The 24,203-nt window shown below is 42.7% G+C and overlaps 2 protein-coding genes across 6 annotated transcripts in view; both read right to left on the bottom strand.

The window, feature by feature from the left end:
* Positions 1–1,292, bottom strand: part of LOC138624770 (UPF0606 protein KIAA1549) — a 40,617-nt gene extending 39,325 nt beyond the window's left edge. For both annotated transcript variants that reach the window (XM_069705254.1, XM_069705253.1), the window contains exon 1: positions 32–1,292. In XM_069705254.1, coding sequence (XP_069561355.1) covers positions 32–164 — 133 coding nt within the window. In that variant the 5' untranslated portion in view covers positions 165–1,292. The remainder of the gene's footprint in view (positions 1–31) is intronic.
* Positions 1,293–4,141: 2,849 nt separating this feature from the next.
* hipk2 (homeodomain interacting protein kinase 2) overlaps positions 4,142–24,203 on the bottom strand; it is a 75,185-nt gene continuing 55,123 nt past the window's right edge. Inside the window, exons 6-15 of one of the 4 annotated variants that reach the window (XM_069705249.1) lie at positions 20,747–20,931; positions 20,451–20,613; positions 18,168–18,393; positions 17,488–17,609; positions 14,479–14,609; positions 13,371–13,550; positions 12,898–13,221; positions 11,848–12,092; positions 11,584–11,744; positions 4,142–10,510 (exon numbers count right to left, since the gene is read on the bottom strand). In XM_069705249.1, the coding sequence (XP_069561350.1) occupies positions 10,049–10,510; positions 11,584–11,744; positions 11,848–12,092; positions 12,898–13,221; positions 13,371–13,550; positions 14,479–14,609; positions 17,488–17,609; positions 18,168–18,393; positions 20,451–20,613; positions 20,747–20,931 (2,199 nt within the window). In that variant the 3' untranslated portion in view covers positions 4,142–10,048. The remainder of the gene's footprint in view (positions 10,511–11,583; positions 11,745–11,847; positions 12,093–12,897; positions 13,222–13,370; positions 13,551–14,478; positions 14,610–17,487; positions 17,610–18,167; positions 18,394–20,450; positions 20,614–20,746; positions 20,932–24,203) is intronic. The other 3 variants (XM_069705250.1, XM_069705251.1, XM_069705252.1) reach the window with 3 other exon arrangements.

Raw genomic sequence — 24,203 nt, 5'->3', positions numbered from 1 at the left:
TTGTGCGATTCAGCGAAAGGTGTTCCCTTACCTTCGACAGGTGAGTCAGCTGCGATCACGGTTACCAACACCGTTATCCCCAGAAGCGCCGCACGTTGGCCGTGGCCACGCATGAGAGCCTTGAGCATCGCCACCAAACCCAAAATGGAGACTAAACCTGCCATGGTACGGCGGAGGTAGGCTCAAGGCATTTCATCCAGTTAAGAAGAGAATATTCCTTCCAAAGAGACGGCCAAAGTTTGTTTTTTTAGCTGCTTGGTTTGGTCTTCTTTACTCTAAGGCCCCTCCTTCCATAATATGTCCTTGCAGCAGCTGATGGGGGAAAAAAAGAAGAAAAAAAAGAAGAGCAACAGTGTGACATTCGAGACGAAGAAATCACATCTAATTTTACTACCTCAGTATCACTCCAAGTACGCACACTGGTTAAATCATTCAAAACCTGCATTTTTTTTTTTTTTTTAACGGTTGCATTCATATAGCACAATAATGGTAATAAATGTAGCACAGGTAGCAACAGAAAGGTTATTCGCTGGGAGTTTCATAAAAGGTTTCTGGTGTGTTTGAAACGGTGGTGGAAGAAATAATCAGATGTTTTATGAAAGTTAAAGTACCTCTATAGCAATGCGGAGATACTCCATTTACAAGCAATAGTCTAGAATAAAATAAATCGGGCTGAAGTAAAATTAGAAGAGCAGCAAAACATAGTTGAAGTATTAAAGCAAAAGGTGCTGGTCCCTCTGACTGATGTATTATTATATATAGATTATTAATAGTAAAGCACCAGTGTGTAAAGCAGCAGCAGGTGGAACTAGTTTGAACTCTTTTACACACAGTTTTTGTGACACCAAATTCATCTGAAGGGCGATCATTAGATTATTAGGATAGGAAAAAAGAAAGAGCAAAGTTCTGATGAACAAATCTGTTTTATTAGTTTCGGAACTTTTTACTTTAATCTTTGATTTTTGGTGAGATATTGAAACATTTCCATATTTATTGAAATGAAACCATCCGAGACGTTTAGAGGGGATCACTATTTGAAAAGTGAAATTTGAAACGTGACCTTGACTACATAATACTTTTTGTAAGATGTCAGAGGTCAAAAAGGTTGTAAAGCACTTGTTTAATCTTTAGCAATGTGCTGTGTGTTGCATTTTAGGTGCGATATATTATCCATTGTGTCAAATCTTGATCTAATAGTAACTGAAGCTCTTGAATAAACGTAGAGGAGTACAAAGTACAACATTTTTCTCTGAAATGTAGCAGCATTAAATGAAAACACCCACGTAAAGTACTAAAAACTAATTTACTTAGTTACTTTCCACAAATGGTTTAAGATGGACTCCAAAATAATAGATGTTTGTTGTGGATGTGGAAAAAAAATAATAATAGATTTAGCACCGTCTCTACTCTCACAAACAAATGCATCTCCTCTTAAAAGCAGAATATGAGGAAAAGCATGCATTTTAAGTCAAAAATAAATAACATTATGGGGGGAGGGGTGCAGTGTTTTGTTTATGTTTATGAAAGAAACGTTTGACATTTGATATTTCTAATTGCAATTTCAAATCTTAATAACAATCAGTTGAAATAAAACACAAACGAGAGACCATCACCCCATCAAATACAAAACCCAAATGTAGTCCACATGAGGCCGAAGAGGACCGCACGTAGAGCCAGCCAGCAGAGAGCCCCCCCCCCCCAACCCCGGCTGTTTGGTTAGCTTTGAGCCGCTCTCTCACTGGGTCTCATCGTGGTACGGTACAGCCTCTTGTCCTACATCCCGTCCCGTTTACTTGCGGAGCTTTTAACGATCATGTCGGCTTCTCATAAAGCAAAGACAAGGCACAAGGTACGTCCCTCGTACGAGCGTCACAAGCAAAAAAAAAATAAATGCTAAAAGCTGGTGTGCTAACATAGTTTTGTTGTTTTTTTTGTTTTTCCTCCTTTTCTCCTGCCATTCCTGTCAGCCAGCTCATAGCTGCGTACACAGACTTACCAACACACAAAAAAAAAAAAAAAAAAAAAAAAAAAAAAAAAAAACCGAAGCCCCAACTCTGTCAATTCCTCAGCGAAGGTCTTGGAAAAAAAAAATATATATATATATATATATCCTTGGAAGAAATGAAATGCCGGATGAAGCTTTGTCATCAACCTTCACGCGACCACCTGCCCGCGTTTGAAGTTATTTCAGCGTGAATGTTTACGCGGCGCGTGCTCGCTTTCGTCTGACACTCTTTTGGTAGCGGTTACCTTCTCTTGTCCTGACGACGTGTTAGCCCCGCCCCCTGACAGATCTGATTAGCTTCTAATTTATGGACGCTCGCTCTCATTGGCTGAAGCTCTTATCTGTCAGCGTGGGCTTTTAAAATTAGGTTGGTCCGACTCTCGACTGGCGTCTACGGCTTCCACGGCAACGTTGCCTCATGCAACGAAGCACTAAACAATATATATGGATGGATGGATGGATGGATGGATATACCCGTGTCAGCTTTTTTTATTGACTGGATAGAGTTGTACCTTTTAGTGACAGTTATATGGCTATTATTCTGAATTTATTTTTATTTTTTTGGTTAATAATACCGTGTACGCTTATGCCTTTTAATGTGCAGTTCCATCGCAATTTATAAGCCTATTAAGGCGCACTGTGTGCATAATCAGCAATAACAACGTTCGTTTCTATTGCTGCTTAATGCATGTCTGTGAGGAAGTGAACGCTCCAAATTAGAAATTGATTTCACGGCTTAACTAAGATATGGCGTGCTTCTGCTGCAGCCTGTAAAAATCGTGCAGAGCACGGTTTTGGGGAAACAAATGGAAGATGATCAGTATAACCTAATCACGTCAGTGCCAGTTTCTATGAGAAAGGTTTAGTGCACACCGCCACCTAGTGGTAGTGTAGGGTACGACTAATGTTTGCTGATGCCAGAGCAATTTCAATTACTGTCACTTTGAACCATCCAGAAAATAATCAACACATTCCCCGAGCCCTACTCACAGTTGGTGATTGTAGTTTCCAGTCAGTGAACCTGATGCAATTCAAATGCAGTTAATTGGGTGACAGTTTTTAGATATTCAACAAGCCAAATCATCAGTTGCCATCTTACTTAAAGGTTTTGTTATTCCCCCATGAGTGAAACACTCCTGTAATGTATATTGGCCTATGATAATTTTAAGTAGGGTGTTTTGCTTTCAGGTGACATGTCAAAGACAAATTATTTCTGCAACTACGCAAACTGTGGGAAGTGAAACATTCCCTAAAAGTTCCTGGTTCTCCATCTTTAGCAAGTGAGGAATCGTGGCGTCACACGGTAGCACAGGTCGCATCAGCAGCCACAGGTAGTAAACAAAATGCAGCTGCATTAAATGCATTACTATAAAAAAAAAAAAGTAAACCAAGAAAATATTCCAAATTAATGGCAAACATTAACATCGTCATTTTTACAGCACTATTTTAGACACTTCTTTGTTGTGAAGATGCAATACCATCAGGGAGGCCCTTGGATTCCTTCCCAAAACATACAACTAGAGTCACAAAGAACTGTTTCAGTAACCAGCAGAAAACAGGAGTCCTGCAGCTGACAGTATGGCCCCCATAGAGCCCTGATCACAACAACATGTAGACAGTCTGGGGTTACATGACAAGGCAGAAAACACTGGGAATGCCTACAGAAAGTTCTCCCAGATGCTTGTAACAGCCTTCGGCCAAGATTTCTTGTTGATGATAATATTTCTTTACTTTTAAATTCAGTACTTTTCCTAATAATTTACTATTTTTACACAAGGTTTTCTTTGACATGATAATATTTCTAATTTCACTTCAGGCCAGATAATACTTTTTCCACTTCTAGATTCATTGTCCTGCTCAAGACTATTTCAACTTGACAATATGCAAACTTCAGCTGAGGGATGTTTCATTTGGCCATTTTACCACAACATCACAAAAAACACAATAATTGCTGCACTGATGCCTGTTAAGTGTTAATGTATGCTAAACCAATGTATCATCTTGGGGTAAGAGTATGAAGTACATTTGCTTGTATATTGCATAATTTATCTCCCTGATGTATGACAAGCTTATAGCTGCACCCAACAAACATCAATCATGCATTCACATACACCATAGTAGAAAACAGGAGACTGGTGCCGTGACTTAACAGTTTAATGTAAATCCAAGACAAAGTGTGATTACATTTCTACACATATACAATATGCATATGTGAGCATACAAATTCTCATTAATAACTCGATTCACCTCGGAGACCGAAAAAATGATCAAAAGTAACAGTGAATAACAAGCTATAACATAGTTCACCACAACGCGAGCCCCTTCTCACCCTACAGTTAGTAAAGAGGACAATTAAAATAACTATATTCTCCTATTTGACGAAGCTGTTTGTCTGTTAAAATCCTCCTGTAAAATTTACAATGCTATCATTAGTTTTTTCGAAGCCTAATATAAATTCACTCCATTTTTCTACAACGAAAATGATTAAGAGAAGCACACAACATCATAATGGTAACACAAGCGCTTAGTAGCAAGTACTCAACTTGTTAGGAGGTTTAATTAATCCTTTTTCTTATTGTCATTATTATATTTATTTAAACATTCTATAAAGCCAGTAAAATATCCATTCTCATAACATACTTAATAATATTAGGCTAAGGAACAGGGTATACATAGAACGCTACATCAACAGATTGAAATAATGAGACATCACACTCCAATAAACAAAAGTAAATAAGAAAAGACAATTAACAGAGAAGTATACTTGGAAATACTGCAGCACACATTAGCTTTATCGACAAAGAATGAGATTTTACACCATTGAGAAACCATACAGCAATGGACACAAAAGGGGGTCAGGGTTTGATGCACTCTTAGGTCTTTAGAAAATGTAAGCAAACTGAATTATCACTTTCATAAATGGTATTGTGCAAGTAGCTACAGCTACGCTAATTCACTGTTTTCATTTTGAGGGATCATAACAATCTTATGATAACTATTTTTGCAGTGTAAGCAAGAAAACTGGCTTTGAATGTAGCTTTGGTCTACCATGTCCAGATTTCACTTATTAACACCACAAAAATAACTCCTCTTATCTAGATATTTCACTGAAAATAGATGGGAGGTGCTACATTTTCAAATGAAGTAAATAGGAGCCAAATATGTAGCATAAAATAGCAAATTGAAGAAATGAGCTGGTAGAAATGAATCCATATCCTTGCCTGGTTTTACACAAATTAGTAGTAACTAAAGATTGCAGGAATGAAATCATATTTGAATTAGTTTTGGTTCTTAAATTCATACTTTGCAGTAACCTGACACCCTCTATCAGTGATGGCATCAAACCATGACCACCTCACCCTGAATTCTCCCACGGAATAGCCAGCAAAAGGAACAGATCCCCTTAACGAAGGTTTAAAAAAAAAAAATAAAAAAAACATACACTCTAATCCAAAAAGGGCTTCGAGAATGCTAGTGGAATGAGATTAAGAATTTCCTGGTGACAGAAAGCTCATCAGCACATGATTTATCCACCTAACACCTGTCCTTAACTCCTTTGGAAGCAGCTGCGACACCTTACAAGTGTGTGGTTTTGACGTTGCAGGTCGTCTTTTTGTTTGCGAAGCTTCAAGTCACCTTAGAGGAGTTTTGTTCGAAGAAGACTAATGTAGCACTGTGTGCCATGCTCTCAGGAATGTTTCTCAGTGTTTCCAAAGCTCCAGGACGAGGAGTATGCACAATAACACCATGAGTACAACTGGAAGTTTTGAGTGTATTTCATAGGAGAATGCCAGGCTTCATAGAGAGAGTGTGAGATGCTGCCTTTTTTTTTCCTTTTCTTTTTTTTTTCTCTAATTTAAATGTCACATTAAAGCTTTGGAGGTATTGTTGGTTATTTGGAAGGCAGTACTTCACAATAAAGTTGCTAGCTGGGAAGGCTACACTCACCTCAGCGACACAAAACATCTTTACACTCTACTTAAGCACATTTTGGTAATTGTAAGGTCACTCAATCTACATTAATGCTCACATTTCTGATTTCCCCCTTTTTTTTTTTTTTTTTAAATAAACACAAAACATTGGTTATGTGAAACAATGATGGACAAAAGTAACATACACATCAACTTATTTCCCATAATGTAGCGTATACAGGGTTTCTCTTAACTGGACGTTTTATTTGAGAAAATAGTAATTGTTTGATATCCTCTAATCATGAGGATAGTGGCAATTTGACATTATTGATCTCATATGGGTTTTTGCTGGAGATCAGATGGATAATTATTGCATCATGCATGGCCACAAATGGTGTAGAAATTAAATGAATGGTCACCCACTGAGAGATCTAAAGCCATTTCAGATGTCACAGGTAAAATATTACATTCATTTTGTGCAGGTGACCATGGTTTTAAAGGTATAGTTGGTACATTTTTGATGAATTAATTTCACTCTATTCCATGGCACGCTATCGTGAAACAAACTTTTTTTTTTTTTTTCATATTTTCTTTTTTACAAATTCATTTTTCTTGCAACACCAATAAAGCTACAACATCAACAAACTGAAAACTAACTGGCTTAGAAAATAATTTGGAGAGAGTTTAGGCAATTATTGATTACTGATTAAATCTAGACATGGGGCCAAAAGTGAGAGGATGCATGAAAGTCAAACTGAAAAAAGCTTTAGAAGAGATTGTAGCTCTTCTCATAGTTGAACGTCCAAAAACAAATGAGTGTGCATGAAGCATGTTAAATCCTCCCAGTGAACTTGTATACTATAGACACATATGTATTTCATGGTGGTAAAACAAGCACCTGTAAAGCATTTTTAAAGATGAGACCAGAAGTTATTGCCTTACTGCTCTAGCAACGCTGTGAAGGATTGCTTGTACTCTACTGTGCTGTGCTGTACATGGTCAATCTGTTAAAATTCTTTGGTGGGACGAGCAAAAAAATAAAAAATAAAAAAAAAGTCAAGAGTGTGACAACATTATCCCCATGCTGACAAGAGTGTGGGGGGGGGCGGGGCAGGACAGCAGTGTAGCATGGGTAATGCCAAATTCCCTCAAACAGTGGAATGTTTCAGTAGTTTGTCTCATAACAGAGGAGCCAAAAGATTTCAATGGAAAATCATCTCCCTTATGCGTGTGTGCTTAGGCCCCAATGACCCAGAGGAAATTAAGTAGATCAAATAAAATTAAAAGAAAAAAAAACAACAACAAAACAGACAAATGATGTAACCAGCAACATACTACTGTATGTCATCACATCTTTGAGTGCCCGGACCCGAGGCTCGCATGCTGATGGGGAGCGGAGAGTTTTTCAGGAAAGTACCAGGATGAAAGAGCGACCACTCCGGGGCTCATCGAGGGGTTGTTAGATTCCAAAAGCTGGATGTGGCACCCTCAAGCCAAGTATGTATCTCTAAGGGCCCCGGTGGATCATCATCAACTCAACACTTACTTGTCTTCAGCAGTGTTGCAACACTTTTACACAGGTGCACCCACCTCCACGGAATACTAAATATTACTGTACATCAACCCCCAGGTTACAAAATAGAAATGAGCCGGACATATAATAAACACACACACACACACACACTCTGATAAAACATCCACAAGAATTATTGCAACAATCTCTAAAAATAAACACAACATGTACTACAGCCATGTGAAAAAGTTCAAGATAATGTTTAAAAAAAAAAGAAAAGAAAATCACTTCAAATGCAAGTACTATGGCATACCATGAAGGAGAGGGGAAGGCTTTCACTAAAACCACCAGCAGTTCTGATGTGCCCACGTTCAAGAGGACAAAAAAACAAACAGGGGGAGATTATTTGTATTATTGGCTATGAGAGAAATTAAGTCTGTTAAATCAAGCAGCAAACACACAAAGCGACAGCCCTATTGGTTCTCTAAGTGTTCAGGTATCCCCGTCTGGCTGGCGTGGCGATGTCTGTGGTGTACCTGGTTCGAAGACAAATGGACAGTGGCAACAAAACCATCCCACAAGGTGCCCTTCCAGGTGTATGCTGCGGCGTTTCCCTTCTGTGCTGTTCTTGCAGCTCTGAGATGCTACCCAAAAACCTTGAGCGCAACAAATGAACTTCTAAATTATCCTTGCTGGAGAAACAAACAGCAACTAATGACAACAATAAAAATACAAAAGAGATGTCAGAGTTTAAGTGTGCACTCAGGGAAGGTAAGTGCCCCCCACGGCTCCTACCACCCACCTGGGCTCAGTGTTACTATCAACCTGCTCATTGCCAACTTGCTACCATTTTAAGTCCCATTTAAGATAGAGAGTTCCAACCTGCACTCCGCGGTCCCTTCCTAAACTGACCCTACGCTTTCAACCAGCCCCTTAGCTCTGTGCCTACACAGTATCTCTCTTGTACAACCCCTCCACACTCTGCCTCTTTGCTGCAGCCAGGCTATCTCTGGCCTCACAGAATCACCCTCCTCATGGCAACAATCACTTTCTGTCAGGCCCTTCTCTCGGACTAGCTTTTAACCTTAAAAAAACGACCTCTACCGTGTCTCAAACATTATACTGTAACTCATTCCTTGTACATGAAAACTGAGCTTATACCTTTGCTCCGTAATCCCAATTCCCTTGTATGATTAAAAAGAAACAAATACATCCCAAACTAAAGCCACATTTTGGGTGTCACTGTGATAAGAGGTTTACAGCCACAGCCATACTGTACAATTTCATATTTACATGAATATCCAGAGCAAATGTAACAAGAATTTATCTATGACTTTGGTAAGTACCCCAGGCAAGTTATCTCATGCACACATAATAAAATAGTTCGGCGTGATATCAGCTCTGACATTAATCTTCATCATCTATGTATGCTGTCATTAAGGACAAGAAACAGCAAGGGCTGAGCCTACACCTGGAAGAGAGCTACAACTGCCCCGATTAGGATGTCAAACCAGGGAAACGTGTCTCTCTAAGTATAGCTAGAGTCTCTTGTGGCTTTCAGGATCCAAGCCAAGTAAACTGTGTCGTTATATCTGTAAGGCACTACGAGGGAACAATGGTCAAAACCTAACGACGAAGAGGGTTTCGAGGAGGTGGACTACACACGCATGGCTGACAGTAGCACACACAGACAATCACGTTGTACATGCCTATGTTATTATAACCACTTTGTGCAATCACATTGAGAAAAAAAAGAAGAACAAATAAATCTATTGGTATCAGGAAAAAAAAAAAAAAAAAAAAAAAAGTTTTCTTCTTAAAAACAAACAAGTGCAGACTGCTACATTCTAAGAACGGGGCCCAGCTAAGACACCTAGCAAAAACTGAAGTATCATCATAAAGGTGAAACATAAAGGAAAAAAATACCTATAAATACACTAAAAAGTTTGTTGTCTTCTGTTGGTTATATTTCCAGATGCCTCCTCTGCTGGAGAAGGTGGAGTGGGAGGAGTTGCCTCTCTTTTTCTCCCCACACCATGAATGATTTGGAAATACTAAGACAGTTCAAGGCCATCAATAATTTTTTTTCTTTGAAGAGCAGCAGGTTTCCGTATTTCACCTTCTTCCCAAAATCTCTTGGGATTCCAAACTTCCAGTCAGTAACCCCTGTTCAACAGTCACTTCCCAAATACAAGAGGGGAAATTAAAAAGAAAACAAACCAGAAAACCTCCACTGTCCCAAAAAGGCCTGCTTCAAACTTCCCTGTAAAACTAATGAGACATCACTTTTCTCGTAAAGTAAAGAAAAGAATAGGTAAATAAAAGCGAAAACTGGCCCTTTCAAGGGAAAAAAATCGAAAGAAAACTTCTTGAACTGTACCCCTCAAAAATTCAACCCCCATCTTTCCCTTCTCGAGAGGCTGTGAATCGTATTTTTTCTCTCTCTGTCGTTCAAGTTATTCGTGACAGTTTCATGAGGATTGCATGTTCCTCTGTCTCTGTTTATGTCTGAGGTCGAGGAGAGGATGTTTGGGATGCTGACAGGGCTCAGGGCGGGGCGGGGGCTTGAGGGAAGCAGCAGCGCTAGGTCAGGCTCTCCAGGGTCAGTCAGTGTCTTCTCTAGAGGTAAGGGTACTGGTTGACCTTGGTGGGGCTCAGCGGGTATCCAGTGTAGACAGTGGAAGCGGGTGAAGCGCTGATGTAGGCCTGGTGGGCAAACTGGGCCTGGTACTGGCTGTGGTGGAGGGTGGGCGAGGGCAGCACCCGGTGGCCCATGCTGACGGGAACCTGGTGGACGATGCTTGGCGGATAGCTTCCGTGTTGGACCGCGTGGCGCGCCGAGCTCTGTGAGGCCACCAGGTGTGCCACGGTGCTGGTGGAGCCCAGAGCAGCGGGGGCTGTGTAGGCGTAGAGGTGGGGCTGGCTGGGCAGGTGTGTGGCGGCCAGGTGCGGGTGAACGTTGCCTGTGTGAGAGGGGCTGTTGTGATGGAAGTACGGGGCTTGAGCGGCGATGTTGGGGGTGATGTAGGCCTGCTGGCGCCGATGTCCTCCGTTTCGCTCGGCTACCATGTGCTGCTGGGCCTGGATGAAGAGAGGATGAGAGATTTAGTGTGTTGGTAGGCTGATTTTGTTATTTTTGGACAGAGCAAGACAATTAGTTTCCCCCTGTTGTTACAGTTTTTCACAATCGCTAAGACACATTTCTTGAAACCTCCCCCATCCTTTTCTCAAAACTGTAAGCACAAAACACAATTTTCAAACTACATTCACAAAACCTCTGACTCTTCTTGCAAAACCGAACTTTCGCCTGAAAACAGTTTCATCTGTGCTCTAGACCAAACTATGTTGTCACATCAGTCCCCAAGCCAGTCAAAATTAAAACACTACTGAGCAATCATTACACATTGCATCAAAAAAAAAAAAAGAAAACACAATTCATGCAGCATGCCATGAAAATAGCATACACATTTCATAACTCAGCAGATTCGGCATTTTTGTACAGTGAAGAATAAAGTTTTGCCAGAAGAGTTCAATAAATGGTTTCAGGCTACTGAGTGTTTGGTTTAGAGAAGGGGGTTTAGTGTTTTAGCAATTCAGAATAACTGTAATACTTTGGTCTAGCTAAGCTAACTAGATACAGACATTAGCTACTTTTGACTTTATTCTGCAGACATGAAAGTGTTATCGAGTTACTAACTTAACTCTTGGCAAGAAAGTGAATATATCTATTTCCCAAAATGTTGAACTTTATCTTTAAAAAAAAATTCCGGTAACGCTTTACCATAAGGATACATTAATTAACCGTAGTTAATACCATATAAGCGTTAACTAACAGTTAATTAACACGTAACTAATGTCTAAATAATCATCTATTAATGGTGTTCATGTTAAGTAAGGTTTTCATTTACTGTATTTACTAATGCCAACAGCATCTTTATTAACTATTAGATAATGTATAAATTAATACCTGAATTAAAATGATCTCCTTTAATAGAGGATTATTTACCCATTAGTTAACTGTTAATTAACTGTTAGTTAATTAAGCGTTAAATAAAGTTAATTAAGAGACTCTTATTTTAAAGTAAGATTTGGAGATCTGAGGTTTCATGCACACATGGTCACACACTGACAGTGGTTAGTTGTGTTTCACGTACCTGGCTGAGATTGAGAGGCTGCTGCTGAAGGGGGTGTGGCCCTGAGCGCTGCTGTCGGTAGGACCCGCCTCCAGTTATGCCCCCTGGTATGTGATTATTGCCAGACAACACTCCATTGGAGGATTTGAATTTGTAAGCTGAATTCTGATGGTTCATTGAATCTGCACAGCAGAAGATACAAGTTTGGTTAATTGGAAATACTAACAACACAACAGCTACTAGCGAATGCAGCAGGCGGTGTTTTCGAAAGAATCGGTCCTTCACCTGGAATCAGACGCCCACACTCATTCAGGACATCACTGTGCTGGGTTTTGAGAGGGGGGATGATGATGGTACGGGGGTTCCCGTTGTTGTAGTTGTCCAGGATGGTGGTCTTTGTGTCGTAGCTGTTGTTGTTGGGGGGTCTCGACTCCACGGCGTAAGGGCTGTTGTTGCTGGAGCAGTCGGAGTCCGGTGAATCATGGACCGTCACACAACTAATGACATTCTTTCTCTGTTTCGAAGACGAGCTGCAGAAAATAGAAAGGGAACAGAGAGAAGTTAGTTTCTGAAATCAACCAAATCAGTTCCAATTGGGATTATTTAAAACCACAATGGGTAAGATATTTTACTATAACGCTATCTGTACATTCTTATATTAATCATATACCCTGCAGCCTAAAATTGACCCAATAATCAAATGCATTACTGTAATGTTACAAAGTACATCTGATTTGTTTGTGCAAGGTTTAGAGCTTCTGTTATTTTTGCTGGTTTACTTTCTGTCCCTTCCCACTCTTGATCACTAGTTTTGTAAAGCATATCACACTATTAAGGCGTTGTCACTGACATATCACTGACAAATGACTCTATAAAATTTTGAATCGATAGACCATCACAAAACACCCAAGATATTACCGCTGGCCTTGGGTAGCCCAGTTTGCACCTCATGGTTTTACATCACATCACAGTTTTATAGTCAGACAGTCAGCTGCTAACAGAAATACTGGGATGTGGTACTGAAAATGTGCCTGAATTACTATATAAACTACTAAATAAAGGAAGACAGAACAAATAAGATGATTGAAAATTGACTTCCCAGCTTTGCTGGCAATATCAGAAACAAATCTACATCCAGCTGAGTCAAAGCAGATGCAATTGTTGACTTTATCTGGGCTGATCTAAGACTACATTCATTTTAAACAACAAGCCAACAAACCTCTTTAATCAGTTGCAATTCACAGCAACATAAAAAAAAAAGCATTGGTGACCACAACGATAAACACACTTTTTAGCCTGTAAGTCAGCTGAACAGAAGCACATCAATCAGCAGACCTGTTGTTCTGTTTGTGGTCATCTTCCTCATCCGTGTCACTGCTGATGGTGATGATGCTGACGGCGGGGCTTGGCGTGTCGGGGATGACGATGGTCTGTCTGGGGACGTGGTGCTGGTGCTGATGGTCGCGGGTGGTGCTGGAAGCCTGCTCTGCTTCGCTCGCCCCCCAACCTCCGCCCCCGCAACCCTGCGTGGGCAGGCAGTTGGAGGCGGAGCCGTTCTGTAGGACGGCGCAACGCGGGGGCGTGTTCTCTTTCACCCGCTTGGAGCGCTGCGGAGACAGCACCACTTGAGAGGACGACACCTCGTAGGCTGACATGTTCCTTATAGGAAGACAAAAATAGACGTGAGTGGTTATGGAGGGCAAAAGACAAAAAGATTGAACACCTAAAATTAAAGAATACATTTATTGTGGTGATCTGTAGGTGCTTGAAAGATGATTTATAATAAGTCTAAGATTCATTTTAAGTACCTGGCAGTCATCTGGTGCTGTTTGTTCTTTTTGGAAGAGGAGTTGTTATTGGTTGAGGGCTGCCTCATAACATGTGCCACTCCTACATTGATCTGGTTGGATGGGAGCGTGACGTGGCCAGCCAACAAGGCCGGCTGCTGCATGATGGGATTATAATGGCTGGCATGAGGGTGGGAATTCCTGCAATGCAACACAATTTTACGTTAGCAGAGTTTGAAAGCAATACGACATCTTCAGCTGATGTAGGAATGCATGAAACACTGAGAAATACTCTGATATATTCGTCAAAATAAACCAACATTGGAAAAGTATTTCCCACAGAGGCCAGTGGGTGGCAGCAGCTAACTTTTGTAAAGAAGACTAGAGTAGGTGAAGGAGTAAGTGAGGGAGAGAGCAGAGAGGGAGGGCAGAGGAGCTGACACCAGCAGCTGTGGAGCGATAGCTCTGCAGAGGAAGTGCGACACTTTCCCAATCGTCTCTCTGAGGACAGCAGAGCTGCCGTTGGACAGGGAGGGAGGGAGAAACGGGGAGGATGGTGTCTTGTCATGATGGACAGCTCCAAATGAATCCGAGCATACATGGCTCCTGCAGCACATCCGCACACGCACATTATATACCTGCATCCTCCTTATCTTCCTGCAGATTGCCTTCTCCCATCTATCCATCCATTTATCAAGTCATCAGTGACAGGCTATACTCAACATGATGTCTCTACATGTACATACCACATCCCATCTTCCCGGGGTAAATCTGTGCTTAGAAAAGCAGCAGTGTCTCATATGGAGACTGTGATTCACTGAAGATAAAGGACGAGTTGTCAGGGAGGTACAGTCTTATGCCATAACATCTTTCTATCGGACATTCTGACCTATTAAAGTAAAAAAAATACTTCTTCTCTTTGAAATACATTCATTTGACCTGAGCTACAGACTTGATCATAGTAATACTGTATGTGTATGAAACAAAGCACTTTGTTTTTAAAGGCTTTAAAATAATATATTATTAGATTTGGCTATCCAGCTAAATCCTTGAGAGTCATGCAGGTTCAAAAACTGTAGTCTGCAATAGTCAAAATCAAAGTACAAAAAGAAAACGCAGCGTTGTTCACCTCCAGTTGGCGAGAGTCTGTGTGCTGCTCATGGAGTCGGGGATGACAGTGGCATGCTGGACTGAGGTGTGGGTGAGCTGCTGCCAGGCCGGAGGCAGCAGGATCTGCTGGGTTCCGCTGGGCCAGGCCTGCTGAGGTAGGAGAACACAGAGCGGGGGGGATAAACAGAGATTTAAAGGTCAGAAAGAGGAGACAGAAAAACAGTCAGCTGCCATATGCATCTAAACTTGGAGTTTTACTTTGTCACGTCTGTCGCAGGACCCGAAAATGTGTTTTTTGTCATTTTTTTGGTTCAAAATATTATAAATGCATGAACAAAGGAAACTAGTTGGACATGGCAGAGTAGTTTGTGGGTGTTGTGATAAATTACAGTATATTTTCAAAAGTGCACAGCAGCTGATTTAAACTTGCTACTGGGCATGTAAAATGAAATCCGCCAGCTTAAGGAGTCATCCATCGACAAAAGAGATAAGACCAGGACCTAATAAAGATGTACAGCAGCTCCTTTCTTTGTGTGCTTTCGTATGAGTGAGCGAGTATGTGTGTGTGTGTGGTACGATTATGTGTTTGACTTGAGTCAAATCAACCTATGTTTCTAATTAAATTCGTAGGTCTATTCAAGCTGCTCTGAAAGGGGCTACTTTGTATTTCTGACGCAGAACACGAGGACTATCGGGCATAATATGTCCCGCGATGTGCCAAGTTGAGTGTGCGTACATGCATGCCTGAACACGATTGTGTGTTACTGTGTGTGTAACCCTAATAGTTTAATGCAGTTCTATTGATTAGCACTTTAATGTCAGGGCTAATGAATTGTTCCTTTAATACCATTTGCACATCTATTTACAACGGCATCAGTATGTGCCGCAGCACACACACCACGTTTAAATAGAGAAAAGGAGAGACGGAGAGGAAAGAGAGAGAGAGAGAGAGCGAACAAAATGCAAAGCAGCTAATCCGAGCAGAGAGCAACTTTATCTTTTAACTTTATCTTAACCTTTACTTTTATATTCACATTTGATTTGCTGTGTCTGTTTCCATTATATTCTGACACTAAGTAACTTTTCCTTTATGTACTCTGGCTGCAGGCCGTGGAAGTGTTTTTGTCTGAGGCACGATGCAGAGTCCAGTGCTGCAGGGGGCATCTGCAGGCTAGCAGGGCTGCCTTGTCTGTGCACTGATGACTGACATCTCTAATGGAACATTCTGGTGCTGGAGATGGTCTTTACATCTCAGACCACATCCAAGGCCTTTTATCAACATGCCATTAAGAGACTCTAATATGTCCATCCATCTCCTGCTCTCCTCCTCCTCCTCCTCCTCCTCCTCCTCTCTATCTCCATTCCTGGCACTCTACATGCCTCTCTCACTAGGCGTCTGCGTTGTGTAACCAGCCTGTCTGCCCTGAAATGGTAACCCAGTTAAGAGGCCGTTTTCTTTCTTCTCAGAGCCTACCATCACTATCAGCGGCCCACCGCCTCCCACCTCGACCTACACTCTCTGGGTGAAAACCCTTTGTCACCTCGGGGCTTTCAAAGCCCCAGCTCTCACTCCTCAATTGTTTCCACATTTTCTGCATTCCTGCTCCAGATAAAGGACCTGCTGGTTTCCCTGCCTCCCTCCTTGGAGCCTCCTTCACTCTCTCTCTCTCTCTCTCTCTCTCTCTCTCCCTCTCTCTTGGCACACCCAGGTGGCTCGGGGCTAAACTTGGTATGGGTCTGAGGTGGGCAAAGCCTACATGGGTGACAGCGATGAAGTCACAGGTGAGGAGAGTGCAACCGAGAGGCGAACAATGACCCAGTCAAGCCTGTGAGACCTCCCACAGCAAAGGAATAAACACAGAGAAACACACTAACCACACACCTAGTTATTAGGTGTGCGGTTCACTGGTGGCTTATATAAACCATCTGCTTAACTATTGCCTGTCTTTGTTTAACATGTGTACAGACGGAGGTTACAGTGAATACCTGCAAAGCATGGCATCAATGTGTGATCCACACTTCAATTAATACATTTGACTTTTTCCTTCCTAAGACATAGATGTTTTACTTTATTTTTCCTTTGTTAGATACATGGTATCCATGGATATGGTGATGTTGTTCGTCCTCTGGTCATGCAGAGCCTCATCCAAGCTTCCCCTGACCTCCGAGGATCCTCTGAGGCCTGTAATTTGGAGCGCCTGACTTGGAAGCAGCCGTGGAGCTAATCACCATTTGGTATCTGACAGATTAACACACCATAGAAACGCAGACATGTGCACACACATACACACAGTGCTTTTGCTGCCTGCCTGCCTGCCTGCCTGCCTGCCTACTGCATGATTAACTGGAGATAAGGGAGTGCTTCAAACTCCCTGGATTCTCAGGGATATTTAAAGCCTTCATGGAAATTTCCATAGGGAAAGAGGTGGTGTGGCAATGGAAGTGGTCTACAGTGTGTGTGTGTGTGTGTGTGTGTGTGTGTGTGTGTGTGTGTGTGTGTGTGTGTGTGTGTGTGTGTGTGTGTGTGTGTGTGCGCGCGTGCGAGCGCAGAGAGTGATGCACAGTCACTCTGTGTTACTTGCAACAACTGTATATTAGCAACTAAAGCTCTGGCCCCACTATGCAGGCTCTAGTAAAGGCCTTCTCTGTGTGAGAGGCTGCTGCCTTTGAGTGCATCAGACCGTGGCAGCCTCAGCCTCCAGGAGAGCAGGGCAGCAGAGGGGGCAAGCGAGGGGGAGAGAATATGAGTGGAGAGAGGCATGGAGCCATGCACAGGAAAGCTTGCCTGAATGCACTCAGGGAAAAAAACAGCTGCCAGCAGGGGCAGGGCCACGAACACTGAGTGATTTCCATCCTCCTTGGATAGATACTATTCTCTGTGAAAGCATATCAAAAAGAAAGGAATGCAGAAAGCTTTGCTTTGAGCGTGAGCAGTTCAAAGTTCAAAAATGTTCTTGACAAGCACTGTAATCAACGATCCAAATATCTCAATTAGTTCATTCTCTGTGGTTCTTGAGTCCCGTCCTACCTGTGTAAGGAGGCCAGGCTGAATCTGCAGTGGCTGGGCACCAGGGGCCTGCGTCACTATGGGAACAGCATTCTCCATCCGCACAGAGTAACTGGTGTGCTTGGAAGGGGATGCCTGCAGCCCTGTGCATAAATAAAGCAAATGCATGGAGGATGTCAACAAATAAGTGCAGCACTACCCCACACATCTATCACCTATAAACAATATTGCTTACGGGATCTGTAAACTTAGCTCAAAGAGATTAAAATGTCATATACATTCAAGGTGGTTTATCTGCATTCAACAGACATCGAAATCCTTCTGTTTCATTCAAATATAGCAATCTTGCTTAGCAAAACAAAAATAGTAGTCATGGAAATCGTAAAACAAACAAATACACACAATTTCCTCTCGAAGGATTAATTGCCTCAAGTTATCAATGAATCACAGTTTGTATGGTGGAACTGACGCTGCCTGTCAGGTGCAGCAAAACAAAAAGACAAAAAGCTAGCAAATAAATAAAGGACTGTCTGTGCACAGAGATAGAACTAAAACTGTCACAGTATGCGTGGTACCAGATATCCTAATATCGTAGACTGCTCTAGTGCAGGTGCTCACGGCTAAGATCTTATGTTTTGCATAGATTAGCAGAAATCCCATCAATCTATGCAAATGCACACTGACTGGTGAGACCTCCTTACCTTGGAAACCAGGTGGGCAGACTATGAGCGCCTGCTGGAAGGGGTCAGGCCGGGCAGCGCAGAGCTGAGGAGCCCCCGGCTGCAGGGGCATGCTCCTCTGGGCCACGGCTGCCATGGAGGCAGCGGAGGGCTGGTAGAGTGCAGATTGGTAGTTTAGTATGGAGACATCAGGACTTGCAAAGGAAAGGGTGGCATTGTTGGTGGAGGAGGGAGCCAGGTTGGTGGCCTAAAGGAATGATGGGACCAAAATAAAAATCATGAGAGTGGAGGTAGTGATGGGAATGACAGGGAAGTGGAAGCGCTCCAAGGAAGGAAGGCTGAAGAGCAGGCATGGTAAAAAAAAAAAAAAAAAAAAAATACACAGAAAGGAAACAATATAACAAAAATAATGCAGACATGAAGATGCAAAATAACCACATCAAAGGAAGATGGATAGCGAAGCACCCAGCAATGATGAAAGCCGATGGAAGAATGAGGAAATTGGATGAATGATTTGAACATGTCTTAAAATATGCAGACTGTTGATTTGATTAATTAGAGAGAGAGAAAGAAGGTGAGTGGAGATGCAATCAATGCTACAATGCTAAGAATAATCAGCTATCAATGAGCAAAATGCCGAGAGTGCAAATTTAGACTGATAATTTTTCAGCGTTTACCGACATACAGACCTCAACTAGAATACTGCACTGCTGGACAGGAAGTTTAGTGACAATATACTGAACATAAACCACGCAGCAGCACAAGTACCTCCCTTATTATCACTTTACTAAAATGATGGGTGTAAAAGTCATCAGGAGATTCTATAATCAGTCAGTTTTAATGGAAATGTTGCTGAATAATGACGTAAAAAGCTGCAGCAAATTCTGACATTTCGTGTCACAACTTCACTATCCAGCCTCCAGATCAATTACGCCTGACAGGAGTAATATTTCACAGCCAGCAGTCGTTGCATAATTACGTAAGCTTAGGTGACTCCAGCATGTCTTGACCATTAATAAGACATGTGGAATACTGAGACCGCCTGGGAACATCCTAGATACAAACAAATGCTTTTAAGAGACACCGTTTGCTCTGCTTGTAAGTAGTATTTGCTCCGCGAGACGCTGTCTAATTTTAGCCCTTTTCATTAGGCGTATGTAGGGTCGGAGGGAAATACATAGACAGAGCTTTCATTTTTCATTTGCTCTCTTTAGCGTGTTCGATGAACACCAGGGGAGAGAACATGATCAATACGCCACTGTGGCATTCATCATAAACAAGCACGGGGAGCAGCAAAACACAAGCCAAAGATGCATTCCAGTCTCGCAAATGAATCGAGCTGAATAAATCACTAACTTAAGTCTGTCTATATGCCCTGAGAGCCGGGCGCAGAAAAAGACAAGCTGAGGGAATGTTAATCCATTTAAATCACAGCAAGATGGGTTTTTTTGTCGCATGCTACACAGTGTGAGCTGGCTCGATATAGTTGGTGATAAAGAAGTCTGTTTACTAAAGACAGGGGCGAGGCGGGGGGAGAGCAGGAGTTGTAACTAAGCACAATCTGGAAAAACCTTCCAACCAGACGCTCTGTGATTCCGGCAGAAGCCAAAAGTCAGCAGTTTCGATTCACAAACCGTACGGGAGCGTCGCGGTAAAGCACCACGGGCTCAACCCGGGGAATTGGGAGGAAAGAAGAGAAGACAGAGGAGGACAGCAGCGAGAGGAGGGGGAAAAGAGAGGAAGCCTGGTAAAGGGATTCTTAAGGCCTGAAAGCCACAGAATGCAAGGCAAGCAGGAAGTGGGGCCTGTCATGTGTGTAATCAGCACTTTGTGACAATCCCACAGGACCTGGGGCACAGACAGAAATGCAGGCAGAGAGATATCCATGCACCAAGGCAGAGAGGCGGGCCAGTAAGCATGGAAACGGGCAGACAAACAGGACGAGTGGACAGAAAAAAAAAAAAAAGAACAAAGGCACAAACAGCCACTCACGGGCTGCTAACCGCTGACAGTTGATTAAAACAGCATTGTTCATATTTTTGGCTCTACTTAAATCACTTATTGTGACACATTTACATACTAACTTACTATACGGGTGTTAAATATTCTATAAACTATATTCTATGCTTCTAGTTTGACAGTCATATGTAGTCCTCTTTTCACCTGCACCTTTTTTCCACCTATAATTTTTTCTTTCATAATTTAATTGGAAGCTGCCATACACACTTGAATCCCAACATCACTATGAGTGGTCACTTCACGGCTTACTGAGCAATGAGGAATGAGGTCTACTCCCTCCCTCACCTGGCTGTGCACAGTGTTCAGCTGGTTGTTGAAGGTCATGGTGAGGTTAGTGGAGGTGCTGGGGGCCACGTGGGTGATGAAGGGCGTCTTGCTCTGGTTGACCGTGTCGTACATGTTGACGCGACGCTTGCAGATCTCCATGTTTTGGAAGCACGACTTCACGCTGCGTGGACAGAGAATGAGGAAGACAGAGAAGGAGTGAGCACTGCGTCTCATGATCGAGACAGATGTAGCGTACGCCGTTTGAAAGCGGTGAGTGTATAAACAACAGCTGCAGGGGCCTGTTGAGGTCGTACTGTGTGCTGTGCGGGAAATCGAGGAGATGCGACATGGTGACGAAGGGGTGGTTGAGCGTTTCGATAGGCGTGATCCTCTTGTCCGCGTCGATGGTCAGCATCTTGGTTAGCAAGTCGATGAACTCCCTCCTGTCGGCCTTCTCTGCCAGCATGTCGCTCCCCTCTAGATCTGACGTCATGTTCACCTGAAGGCACAACAACAAACACACGAGCGACTTAACATTTCAAACACCTCTTCAATGGCTTTTTGTTCAAGGTCTCTAATGTTCCTGCAGACGACAGAAAAATCTCTCCCGCAGCTTATTCCCATAGAGAGACCTACTAACACTCAGAAGGCCTTGTAAGTTAGGGTTTCAGTTTGTGTGTGTGTCACAGAGACTAGTGATAACCTTGCACCTTGGTGACATTATAAACATTTGCACTGGTATTCATAGCACCACTTGAAATATTTCCTGGCGCCTCCACTGAGATTTTTATCTATTCCTGCGATGTGAAAACAAACAAAAAACAAGAGCCCAATAAACACAACCATTAGCTGTTCATTAAATAGCCCTTTCACACAGGACCCCATTTTGCGAGTGAAAAAGCTGCCATGGGGCAACTCAACCTAAATATCTTCTGGGGAGCTGCCTCAGAGCATCGTGTTACTTCATCTGTAATAAACATTGCGGTTTAGGCTTTAGATAAATACCTGGCAAAGCAGCAGATTTTCTGCTTTAATGCAATGCTACGTAGCTAGCAGGGACTGATTTGTTAGGCAGCGGACTGATTCTGATGTTTAGGTCTGCTTTTGGAGTTGAGGAATGAGGGAAGTGGGACAAGGTCGTGATATTAGCTAGTCTGGACTCGGTGAACAAGCAGATTGTCAGGCAGCGAGAGGACAGAGGACAGGCAGCCTTGTTTATTGTGACTGCCGTGCAGCGGCAGCAGGCCTGTTTTTCAAAAAGACGCAACCCTTATCTGTAGGCCTGCTCCAGGGGCTATCAGATGCACTGCCAGTCAACACTGCAAAATCTGATTCAATTCTCTCTTTCTCCATGCATGTTATTCAGGTTCTGTAACCATTCCTCTTCGCTTGCAATCTTCACCGGCCGTGATAAAGGAATAATCTGCAGAATGAGGTAAGAAATAATCACACTGTCCTCTGCTGGTGGAAGAGATGACTTTGGGAAAATGTACACAGTTCGGTGCCACAATTATCAGACAGGATAAGAAAAAGCCTGAAGAGGAGAAAGAGGTTTCCTATCATGTATTAAATTAAGATATGTGAATTTATCAGATGGAAAAGATCTCGTCATACTTCATTTTCTTTCAATTAAAACCACTGAAAAACATAAAAACAAGGGGCTTCAAGTCAGCCAGCCTTGCGCGTCCGACATGTAAATGCCTGTTTTTTAATGGAACCACATCTGCGTCGCGAGGAGCACCGACATGCCACTCTGGAGCGAGGGCATGGACGGCAGATGTCGAGCAGTGGGACAGATCGGGCTGCGCCTCAGGAGAGGTGGAACAAGGCATGCAGGATGCAGGACCGTCGTCTCCAACAACATGAGCAGATTTATCCAGAACTTTTAACACTTTACGTCTCAGAAGAAGGAGCAGTTGAAGAAAAGAAAAGGTCTATTTTCAAGTGTGTATAATAAAAGAAAGATGAGGTGAAGACCACGCTGCTCTTCCTGCTGAGGCTTCACTCCTATCAACAGAGATAGGGAAGGCTCCCAGATCAAAGTGAATCCATTTTGGAGCCGTTCCGGCCTTCCTTCCATCTACATTATGCCCTTAGCGGGGTCCTGCATTTGCTGTAAGTTGGTGTCTGATTTACTCAAATTAGATATACTTGTGACTAAAGCCTCCACACATTTCCCACGACTGAGAGGAGGTTCATTATCTCTTCCTGGCACCCAGCCCCTCTATCTTGCAGGGCCTTTAGCTATATCATCCATTATACACGCAGAGGCAGATGTCCACAATGCTGGCTTGTTTATATGGTCAGGATAGTGAGATGGGGCAAAATAGGCAGTTTTCTCCCACATTAAGCCAGCGCGGCTCTCCGGTATCTCCTCTGTGTTTTTGCACTGAGCTAAGTCTGGCTGCAAACAGAGGGAGACAGGACACAGAGCTTGAAGCACGGAAGATAGAGATGACCCAGGGGATATCATACCAGAGCAGGTTGGTTTCATTAAACGCTGTGCTTTGTGTGTGTGTGTGTGTGTGTGTGTGTGTGTGTGTGTGTGTGTGTGTGTGTGTGTGTGTGTGTGTGTGTGTGTGTGTGTGTGTGTGTGTGTGTGTGTGTTTGAGTATGTGTGTTAACTGTAAATTCAACAAGCCCAGGGATGCGATACAATCTTGTCCCAGCCGACAGCATGTTACTCCAGACACGCCTGACAGCGGCCCTGGGCACTACTGGACAACCATAATTGTCTCCATCACTTAAGCAGCTACATGTGTTGTGTATCCAAATGGACAATTTCCTGAGGGTGCTGGTTGGGAATCAAGATGACCATAGTCCATAAAAAAAAAAAATAATAATAATCCCTTGCTTAGCTCCTATCGCTTGGCTACAGTCATGATCAGGGGCATGATCAAGGAGCATGATGACTGTCAGAAATTCGAAGGGCCATGGGAAGATCAGTGTGATATTTTTAATCACCAGCAGAACCAGTATTTGGCCAAGTGAGAGTGAACAAAACAACACTCACTATCACTCACTGTCAGGCACGTCCTATCAAAATGTCATGGCTGCATGTGAACTTTCCCACCACGGAGAGATTAATTCATTCCGAGTCATAAAGGACATATAGACACCTTCAATAAAGCCAGTCCGCATACGAGGGTGCGATCAAAAAGCTCCGACTGTTCTTGTTACGTAGGAACGAGGCTCAGCATGTTCAGAGAAATGTTTAATGTTAGAGTTTGTGCTATTTGAAATAAGGATTTTTGTAAAGGGAAGCAATTTTTGTCACCGGTGCTAAGCACATTTGCGATGACATCATGGACGTGAAACTTGAGCAGAGAGAGCACGTCAAACTTTGTGTCAAATATTTGGGCAGCAGAAAGAACTCGCGGAGAGCCAAATCTGGTAAGTAGAGGTGAAGGGAGCGACCGTTTTGTTGTTGCAGCTGAGAAACTCCTGTATTTCCAGTGCTGATGGACGAGTGCATTGTCATGTTGGAAAACCTAAGTGCCATCGCACCACAGTTCAGGTTGTTAGCCCTGAATATTTTCTCTCAGACGCGACAGAACATCACAGTAGAACTCAGCTTTGACAGTCTGACCCTGGGGGACGAATGTCAAAGAAAACCCACCTAATTGCAGTTCTGACCTGATGTACATTTATTGATCTCAGGCAGTGACGTTCTGCCCCTCTCGAAATGCAAATGTCACTCAACACACCTCGCCCGAATCGTCGCTTCAATGCCGTAGATTTTCTAAAGCATTTCGAGGGTCTGTGTTTCCT

Source organism: Brachyistius frenatus, unplaced genomic scaffold, assembly GCF_029030835.1.
Source record: "Brachyistius frenatus isolate BFR_SWC_R1_liver_20210118 unplaced genomic scaffold, ASM2903083v1 Contig_55, whole genome shotgun sequence".
NCBI lineage: Eukaryota > Metazoa > Chordata > Actinopteri > Embiotocidae > Brachyistius > Brachyistius frenatus.
Note: the sequence above shows the minus strand (reverse complement) of the source record. Positions and strands in the feature narration are given on the sequence as shown.